At 36.8% G+C, this 10,549-nt stretch overlaps 2 protein-coding genes across 2 annotated transcripts in view; one reads left to right on the plus strand and one right to left on the minus strand.

Annotated features, from left to right (window-relative positions):
- The window catches only part of TEFM (transcription elongation factor, mitochondrial), a 7,488-nt gene extending 2,079 nt beyond the window's left edge, over positions 1 to 5,409 (plus strand). The window contains exons 3-4 of the mRNA XM_019647094.1: positions 2,551 to 2,700; positions 3,514 to 5,409. Coding sequence (XP_019502639.1) covers positions 2,551 to 2,700; positions 3,514 to 3,948 — 585 coding nt within the window. The 3' untranslated portion in view covers positions 3,949 to 5,409. The remainder of the gene's footprint in view (positions 1 to 2,550; positions 2,701 to 3,513) is intronic.
- Positions 5,410 to 5,508: 99 nt separating this feature from the next.
- ATAD5 (ATPase family AAA domain containing 5) overlaps positions 5,509 to 10,549 on the minus strand; it is a 51,751-nt gene continuing 46,710 nt past the window's right edge. The window contains exons 20-23 of the mRNA XM_019646970.1: positions 8,856 to 9,037; positions 7,517 to 8,364; positions 6,424 to 6,582; positions 5,509 to 6,315 (exon numbers count right to left, since the gene is read on the minus strand). Coding sequence (XP_019502515.1) covers positions 6,237 to 6,315; positions 6,424 to 6,582; positions 7,517 to 8,364; positions 8,856 to 9,037 — 1,268 coding nt within the window. The 3' untranslated portion in view covers positions 5,509 to 6,236. The remainder of the gene's footprint in view (positions 6,316 to 6,423; positions 6,583 to 7,516; positions 8,365 to 8,855; positions 9,038 to 10,549) is intronic.

Here is a 10,549-nt window from a genome sequence, read left to right on the forward strand (position 1 = left end):
AATTGGGGGATGGGAACAGCCCTGAGGAATTGGGGGAAGGGAAACAGACAAGTTGCTGTCCTTTTGTTCTTCAGTCTAGTTGTGGAGGACGTTGCTTTTCTGGCCCAAGTTGGCACCATGATTGCGCTCTTCCCGGGTGAGGCAGATCAGTCGCAGGCTTCTGGACGGCTGCTCAACGGCGGCTGCTGGCTGCTCACGCTGCCTGCTGGCTACACACAGTAGCCCATGGCAACCCACTGCAGCAGTGGCTGCAGCCTACTCCGTCGCCGGCGACTCACAGCAGCCCAGCTCCAGGTTGAGTTGTTGTTCAGCATCTTAACTGTAGAGGGCAATGTCACTGGCTCTCATATGTGGGATCCGAACCGGGGCCCTCTGGCTTCCCAAGCCAGCTCTTAACCATCGCACCACTCGGCCGGTCCTTGATAAGTGTCTTATCCCATAACAATAAGCACAATTTTTTATGGACATTTTTTAATGACGATCTCAGTTTGGGGGGAAATATGTATATTTTTTGAAAACCTGATGAAAGCTATGGACCCTCTTTTCAGGAAAAAAAATTAAATAAAGATGGGCAGACATATACAGAGAATAACGCAGAAACTTCCAGAGGACTTGCAGATTTCATTCAGTCCATCCATGGACTCCTGGTAGAACTGCTGCAGTTGATCTAGAACATACCTGAACCAAATTTTTCAGGGTTTGGATTTTCATTCCAATTTATGGCTAAAATTACTGTTTACGAGTATGCTTAGATTATAGTGGAGCTGCATTTTATTTAGAAGACTAGGTTCTAAAGTTAGTTTGTATGGAGAAAATCATGCAGTCAAGTCCTTGAAAAAAATCTTTTGCCTGTGAGGTACTATGGGCCACCTGGTTCACTAATTCTTGCATACACTAAAGCTTGAGAATCATTGAACTAAAGAAAACAAAACAAAAGAAGGCCTGTATTTTGTAGATGTCTGGGCATCCAAACTATTCTGCCTTTAATGGAGAGTTATCCATTCCTTAGCAGTGAAAGGGACATGGGTATAGAAACAGGAAATGTTCCTGCTTATCTGCCTCTGTATCTATGGAGTATATTAATTTATGTGTCTATATAACTTAATGAGCCATGTGGGAATGATGTGATACCATTGTGCTAGATATATCTCCAGCCCAGGCTTGACACAGAGCTAAAGCCATATATCCAACTATCTCTTACACATCTCCCCTTAGAAGGCAACCTGAACTCAACACATTAAAAAACAACTTGCTGGGCCAGCCGAGTGGCACGTTGGTTAAGAGTTGGCTTGGGATGCCAGCTCTGAGCAGCAGGGCCCTGGTTCGGATCCCACATGAGGGCCAGTGACGCTGCACCCTCTACAGCTAAGATGGTGAACAACAGCTCTATCTGGAGCTTGGCTGCCGCCAGTGATGGAATAGGCTGCAGTGGGGCTGGCCAGCAGCCGGCGTGAGCTTTCGTGAGCAGCTGTGAGCGGCCGTCCAATGGCTGGTGAGCGACTGCCTCACCCAGGAAGAGCGCAATAATACCAACATGGGCCAGTGAAGCGACGTCCTCCACAACTAGACTGAAAAACAAAAGGACAGCAACTTGTCTGTTCCCCTTCCCTGATTCCGCAACACTGTTCCCCTCCCCCAATTCCCCAATAAAATCTTTAAAGAAAAACAAAAAAAAACAACTTGTCTCCCCCAGCCTTCCCCAGTTGATCTGCCTCCTATCATCATCTTGACTAATGATGCTATACAGTCACAGAAGTAACCCTGGAGATATCCTAGGGTCCTCAATCATCCCACTTGTCAGTTCTGCTCCCCTTATCTCTGATCTGTTTCTTGTCCTTCTCACTGTCACTGTCTTCGATTCTTTATACTTTTATCATATAACAGGTACCTAACAGAAATCCCTCCTTCTCGTCTAGCCTCCTCTGGTCCATCTTCTACACAGCTGCACATGATCTTCCTGAAATGTAAATCTCATGTTACACTTTAATGTTACATGCTTTGGTGATTCTCTGTAGCTCTCAGGATAAAGCAAGTTACTTTTTGCAGAAATCTGTCTACCCCTCTGCCCTTTTCCCACTTGCACTCTTTATTCCTCACACTGAGTGTGAGGTGTCAAACAGCCTATCTATCAAACAGACATCTGGGTGAAATAGCTTCCTGTTTACCATTTTACTCATTCTCCTAGGCCTCCAGTAAGTCTTCCCTGACCATTTCTCCTTTCTACAGTGTAACTACTGTATGGTGGCATTTCTTATAAAGTATGGTTCTGTTCCTGGTTTCACAGTGTCTAGCACAGTCCCCAGCAACATTTGAATGTTTGGATGCCTACTTTGAGCTAGGTGCTGAGAACAGTTAAAGGTTCTTTGTGTATAAACTGACCGCTACTAGTTATCTTTTGAGAGTTACTCCTGCATTTCTTTAACAATTCTCAATTCATAAACTGTAAATATATTTCTATTATATAAACTAATTTGGCTTTCTGAGTTTGCAGCTTAAAATTTGTATGTTAAAATGTTTACACTTGTAATTTAACCAGCCTTTTTGTTTTAGGCAGTTAACAGTATCGTATCCATTGTTTTTGGTACTCGAAGGATTGCCTGGGCTCACCTTGATCGTCAATTGGCAGTGCTGGACTGGCAGCAAAATGAATGTTGCCAGTTGATGAAAGGGACATACCTATCATCTGTCTATTTAGAAGAGGTAAGGCACTTACACCTCCACATTCCAACCTACTAGAGATCCTTGTATAGTTAAATCTTCTAGTCCTAAAAGAAATAGAATAAAATAGTAAGGATGGGTTTTCTTTGGGTACTTATTATTCACCCATTCCAACTGTTTTCCATCACCAGCAATTTTGTAAAAATTGAATCTTTCTTCATTTATTTCAAGAAATGCCTATATATCAAAGGCAGATACTGAAAAAAACAGTGGTATATTATTCTGAATGTTATAGAATTTCATCACTATATTCATAAAGCTTATTTTTTTAAAAATGCTATCATATATTATCTCATTTGAGTCTCTGAAAGCTTTTGAGATTGGCAGTAATTATCATCCTGATTATACCTATGAAAACTGGTTCAATCAATCAATCAAACATCTGATGTGATCAGTCAATTACAGAGGCGATTGGTTTTAGGCTAGTTATTCTAACCCTATGCTCTACCCTGGACATTCTTAAAAGGTTAAACAGTTTTAAGTTGTCTAATCTTAAAGGCAGTGTAGCCTTTAGAAATTATAAGCCCATTTTACAGATGAAGAAAGTAGTACTTTAGGAGGATTAAATGGCTTGTCTTAGCTCAGACTGTGCCTCACAGAACCGCAACCAGAACTTGGCTGTCCTGACTCCCCCATAAAATCCTTTTTCAATTACTTAAACACTGTCAACAGCAATATAATGTAAGTTAAATAATTATATTTTTAAAATAGAAATGGGACAGAGAGAAGACCCAAACGAAATTTAATGAATTACTGCTCACTTATTTTGTCTTTTTTTGTTTTTGTTTTTTAAAGATTTCTTCAGTCATTTCAAAGATACCTACAGCCGACTTCTATATTCTGGAAAAAACAGGACTTTCAATTCAGAACTCATCTCTGTTTCCTATCCTGTTACATCTGCATATCATGGAAGCCATGCTGTATGCCTTGTTAAATAAAACTTTTGCCCAGGATGGCCAGCATCGCGTGCTGAGCATGAACCGAAATGCTGTGGGCAAGCACTTTGAACTGATGATTGGGGACACCCGGACTAGTGGGAAAGAACTAGTGAAGCAGTTCCTTTCTGAGTCTGTGCTTAAGGAGCCTCGGGTATTCTTCCCATCAGATAAGATAGTCCACTACCGACAGATGTTTTCATCTACTGAACAAAATAGAATAGAAGAGTTATATGATTCAATATTACAAGCTATTGCTTTCTATGAATTAGCAGTGTTTGACACTGAACCTTAAAATTCTGATACCATCTGTTATTTTAAATTATATTTATTAGCTTTAAAGTTGTAAAAACCAACTGTTTTGAACATCCATGTTAATGGAGAAGAAAACATGTTTGAGTGTATTTAGATAAAGTCAGACTTGGCTGTTGAATGGTTTATTCAATAATAAGCCAAAGCCAAATCAATAAATACTTTATGAGATTCTTGCCTTTTAGGTTTAAGTGTTAAACAGTACGATACCCCCTAAACGGCCAAAACAAGAAACAAAAGTTATCTTCCCTTAAAAGCAAATACCATCTATACTAAAAAATTTCCTGAAATAGGGAATACATAATGAGTTGTTCTGGATGGTGCTTATCGTAAGAATAAAGCTAAATATAACTGGTAATACAACTTGTGGAACCCTCTTCTGATTCTGTGAATAGAATGTGGTTTGATGCAATGCTTCCAAAAGGTGATTTTCATCAGCTCTATCAAGTCCAAAGCAAACAAGCTTTGTCTAATAGGCTCATTATATTACTTTGAAATCTTTTACTTGGCAGACCATCTTTTGATAAGCGCACTTAAATTTTTTTCTACATCTCTCCATTTTCTATTACATCTGCCTTAGTTCAGGCCCTCCTTATAGCTCACCTATACTGAACCTAAGTCTCTTTGATGTCAAAGAATTAGGTCTTTTCTTTAAAAGTGAAATATACTTGTTGGGAAAAAATTCAAATAATCTGAAATATATAAAATAAGTGGAAGTCCTCCCTTCCAGCACCTTGTAACTCCCGAGGGAGTTTGTTGCCATACACATGTAAACCTCTACAGCTACATGTATGAACGTAAACATCCCCACCTTGGAAATGTAGATATCTCAAACTACACACGTCTGAAATCATTGTCTTCCCTCCAAACCACCTCCTTTGCCACCGTTTTATACTCTGGTAAACAGCCTCCCCAACCATCCAACTGTTCATACCATTCATGTGGTAATTTACTTCCGACATATTTCTGGAAATAGCTATTAAGTGAAAATGTCTCTTTTAGACACTTATAGGACAGGATGCTAAATATTGAAAACTCATCAAAATTTGCTTTTATCATAAAAGTGAATCTAAATCTTAAAGGAATTTATCACCTTTAAGATTTGAGGAAAAAATTTCCCCAAATTATGCTAAATGTAAAGAAAAAAAGGTAGTAAATATGTCCCTATTAGGAAGGAAAATATCCCTACTATTTCTTGATTTTTCATTATTTATATAATTCTATGGAGTTATTTTACTTTGGTTCCTCAGTTATTGAGAATTACTAGAATTTTCTAATAATAAAAGAAGACCAAATTAACAAGTAAGTCTCTACAGGTAGTGTACTCTTGTATTCTAGAAAAAAAAATAAATCCATATACTTAAAAAAAAAATGATTTAGATGTTATCCTTTCTTTTGTACAGGACAAAACCTGTAAGATATAGCCTGTACCCAAACCTATACAATATCCATATTTACCCAGATGTGAAAATGGCTAGTATATAGAAATCCTTCAGTTGAATCCTTTGTTACAGTTTTAATGAATAGAATTATCCAAAATAGATATATTAACATCAATACCTTTATGAAATAAAACATCAATGATATAAAAATACAAGAAAAATGTACAAGGCAAATGATTTGAGGTGGCAAAATATACAAGATAACACGTATGGCTGATAAAAAAATTTATGAAAACTACAATTCATACTCTTGATTTCACTTCGTCAACATTTAATGATTCAATGGTAAAATATGCTGGAGTGTACTAAAAATACATTTATCAGGAAGATCTAACTTTTTGGAAAATGAAGCATGATTTTTCTCAGGAAGTTTTCTTATGCATTATATATGTAATTTTGTATTCTGGATTGTAAAACTTATTAAAAAGATTATCATGTGGGAGATTCATATTTACAACTTTACAGAGTACTGACACTTGATTGGAGAGGTGGATTAAAAATACCAGAAAAGGGGGAAATTATGGATTGGTTTCACATTGAAACATCTTTAGAAACATCTTAGTGAATTCTACCTCCTAGAAACATCTCACTCACATACAAAAACACTCTAACAAAGCTAAATCAGCTTATAAAAAATTCAGAAAAAACACACATAAATACAATTTGTAACTCAAAATTTTTTCCATTTTAAATATTTGCACACTGATAAAAAATATACAAACAGTCTATCTTAAATGTACATTACGAGAAATAAACTCCTCCATGAAAATCAATATGAAAATGTAAGGGTCACACAATAATCTGTACAAGACATTATTAATGTGGGATGTTAAGGGAAGCCAGCTGCCAAAGTGTTCACGGTCTCTTTTGAAACGTTAAGGTGAATCCCTTCAAGATAGTGCAGGAACCTGTCAAAATTACAAGGAAAAAATACGATTTACTATTTATATTTCCATCAGATGAGAATATTAATCTTGAAATGACTCTCTACAATGTTATTTTTATAGAGCTTTTACCTTCTTTTACTTTTTCCTTGTTCTTTTAGCTTCTCGATCCTACAAATGTTTCGAAGAGTTGGCAAGTATTCAATTATACTAGCTTGTCTATTACCCAGGTTCAAAAGAGATCGGTTAGAAAATACACTTTCAATGACTGCTATCCTCTTCCAAGCACAGCTGTAAATTAAAAGTAATGCATTACTTTTTATTTTTAATGTCCAATAAAAATGCAACAATCCCAAACACAACCAGCTTTTCTGGTCTCTGCTTCTCCCTGCTTCTTGTCTAGATTGGATTAATTGGATTCCAGATTAATTTCCTGTATCATTTTCAACTCATCAACCACTCCCACACTGAGAAATCTCTAACGGCTACCTGTTATGCCACAGCAAATCCAAACCCCCTTTCCTGTCATTCAAGAGTCTCCCAAATCTAGCCCACCATACCTCATTTTTCTTCCCGGCATTCAGGCTGGTCTCCTTAGCTGTCTCATTAGAAACTACATTATCAATATCAAGGGATTACAATGATCAGCAAAGCCTAGCATTTCAAAATTAATAAGAACAGGGCCAGTCCAGTGGCATGTTGGTTAAGAGCTGGCTTGGGACGCCAGCTCTGAGCAGCAGGGTCCCGGTTCGGATCCCACATATGAGGGCCAGTGACAGCGCGCCCTCTACAGCTAAGATGCTGAACAACAGCTCGACCTGGAGCTGGGCTGCCGTGAGTTGCCGGTGACAGCATAGGCTGCAGCCCCTGCTACAATGGGCTGCCATAAGCTACCGTGTGTGGCCAAAAGCCGGTGTGAGTTGCCAAGAGCCGCCGTGAGCGGCTGTCCAGAGGCCGGCGACCGATTTGCCTCACCCAGGAAGAGTGCAATGATCACAATACCAACATAGGTCAGTGAAGCAACATCCTCCACAACTAGACTGAAGAACAAAAGGACAGCAACTTGTCTGTTCCCCTTTCCCGATTCCCCAATGCTGTTCCCCTCCCCCAATTCCCAATAAAATCTTTAAAAAAAAAAAAAGAAAAACAAAATTAATAAGAACAACCTAACAATTTCCCCATTACCATCTATTATTGAAAAATAAAAAGTGAAAGGAAGACTTACTCTAAATTAGCCATTGACTGATTAAAGTACACATTGTTGCGCTTTTGTGAAACATAAAAAGTAAGGTCTTTTGTTGGATCTCTGCCTAATTTCTTGCAAAAATTCAAGGTTTCCAATGCTTTTGAAATAGAAGAAGAACACTTAGTAAAGCTGAGAGCTTCTACAGCTGCCTTTAATTCAGAGCTTTGAGAAGTCCATCCATCACGGCTCTCAAGACTAAATTCATCACAAAGTCCACTTTTAACCTTTCCGTTTGTCCAACTAAAGTCATTTCTACCAAGTTCCTTTTGTTCCCTTACATCAGTTAAAAGGGCATCTAAGAAGGACATGTTATCCATGAACTCAGTGAGAGAATTCAGACAGTGAGAAACGAGGGCTGAACATTTTTTTTCTGCTGGTGTTTTAGGACGAGGAATAGGTTCAATGTTAATTTCTTTGTTTAGTTTCTTTGTCTCTGGATTGCTTTCTTTGGCTTTGCTTTCTTCAAAATTTGAGGAAGAAGATGCAGGGTATAGGCAAAGAAATTCATCGGTAAAGTCCAATCCAGTATCAAATAAGTCACTGTCATCTAAAATTACCATTTTTTTCTTACGTTTCTTTTTTTGTGACTTTTTCAACGGCTTCTCTCCTTCAGAATGTTTCCTAGCAAGACATTTCATATTTTTTGTTGCTGCACTGGTGTCCACACTTATTGATGAACCACAAAGATTTTCTGTTTCCGGAATGATATCAACAGGTAACGGTAGAATGAACTCAAGGTTACTATATAAGAAATCTACATTCCGCATTTGGAATTCTGTAAGAAGCTGGATGAGCTTATGCCATTCTTCCTTTGTTCTGATTTTGTGCTGAAAAAAATTGAGTAAAGAAATGTTATAACAATACATAGTTTAAACATTTTTCTACCCCCATGAATAGTGTAATCTGTATTCTTTCTTCAAAGTAAAGAGTCACTACCCCTCATAATTTTACTAACCTCCAGTTCCTTAATACATCAAAATAGTGTTATGAATCTAATTTTAATTTGAAGAATTAAATTTTCTAATATTCAATATATACCCCAATTCAATAATCAGAGGCTCATTTGTCTAAAAAATACTTTTCTTAAATTGTCTTTTTTATTTGAAATATTTCTAAGTTTATTCCACATACTGTGATATGCATTTAAAGCAATGCTTATACACTGTTTGTCAAAGAAGTACAATGTGTGACAATCAGATATCTGAAGCCTATAAAAATTATAAATAAATTTAAGTTAACCTTAAGATTCAAAAGATAGAGTGTTGAGAAGATGAAAAGGAACACAACTTTAACATTCCAAACTAGACATTGAAAATACCTTTAAAAATGAAAACAAGTCTTCAGATGGGGAAAAAATGTTCTTAAGGCCAAACAAGGTCTCAACACAGCCAGTGTCACATTTGGGAATGTGTATAGGATTCCTTTTAGTATTTTTAGGGTTATTTTTGGAGTCAGAACCATCTTCAGAACAAACAAGTTGTACATTTCTGCTGTTTCCGCCTTCAAAATTAATAAAAGAAAGTCTTAGCTATCCATATTTTTAACAAATTGTAGCAAACAATTATTTAAAATCTAAGCTCCTTTGGCATATTTTGATCCTATACCTCCCTTTTGTTCTTCTCCACATATGTATTTAATTCAAAAATAGTACAATACAAACTCTTCTAGCAAACATAGGTTACGTGAGGTGTTGGTGGTGGGCTTACAAAACGATCCAACAGAAAGAAGTGCAAGGACTATAAAAAGACAAGCCACAGAAGAAATATAAATATCTAATAAACTCAAAAAATGTGCAATTTCACTAGTGATCATGGAAATGCAAATTAATATACTGCTTGTTTTTCACCTTTTAAATTGGCAAATTAAAATAACTGTCAACCTAGTTTTGTCAAAGGTACACATAAAAGAGCCATCATATATTCTTGGTGGGACCATATACTTGCACAATTATCTTTGGAAGGCCACCTAACAATACCTATCAAAATGTAAAATGTAGCTATTGTACAGAGGAAGCCAAAAAAATGTAAACACATTTAAGAAAGGAAAAAACTGTAGTAAAATTCCACTGATGGTAACTACTTGGAGCACCTCTTGTCATTGCAGAAGTCAAACATGACTTTTATTCATCTTTTGTTATTGATATATACTGAGTATTACAACTTTAATACAGTTTTTTCCTTTCTTAAAACATGTATACATTTTTTTGGCACCCTCTCTATCTATCTATCTATATATATAGCCTTTGGCCCAGCAACCGCACTTGTAGAATTCTCTCCAACAGAAGTACTCACAGATATGCTCAAGGGCGTATGCATAAAGATATTCACTATGTACATTAATGACAAACTGAAGATAACTTAAATGTCCCCAAATAGGTAATGGTTAATTAAATTATGTTATATCTACTTTATATTACGAAATAGCATGCAGCGGTGAAAACAGAGAGGAGTAGAACTGTGAGTACTGACAACAAACGGAGTGAAAAAAAGCAAACTATTTAACAATATAAATAGTATTGGCTAATTTTGCAAAATAAGTAGGTGGCAATATTTCTATGTGCATAGGAAAAGGTCGGCTACCTTTAAGAAGTGAGGAAGATCTTTTATTTTTTACTTTACATAATTCTGCACTGTTTTAATTTCCAATGAGTGTGTATCTGTGTTGGTTTTTTTTTTAAAGACAGGAATGAAATGGACATAAGATCTTCAAGAGAAGAAACAATGATATACTTAGGTTTTGTCTTTGTGATAGTTATTAACTAATTTGGTTTTTATAACAGGCTATTTTCCATGTCTTATTTATTGTATTTACTTCTAAGAAACAGTGAAAACTACCAGCTTTTGTTGAATTAATTATGTTTCTCTACTTTGAAAAAGAATATGTTAAAATTTTGGGGCTAGCCGAGTGGCGCAGTGGTTAAGAACTGGATTGGGACGCCAGAGGGCCCCGGTTCGGATCCCACATATGAGGGCCAGTGACACTGCCCTCCACAGCTAAGATGCTGAACAACAG

The sequence above is a fragment of the Hipposideros armiger genome, unplaced genomic scaffold (genome assembly GCF_001890085.2).
Source record: "Hipposideros armiger isolate ML-2016 unplaced genomic scaffold, ASM189008v1 scaffold_108, whole genome shotgun sequence".
Lineage (NCBI taxonomy): Eukaryota > Metazoa > Chordata > Mammalia > Chiroptera > Hipposideridae > Hipposideros > Hipposideros armiger.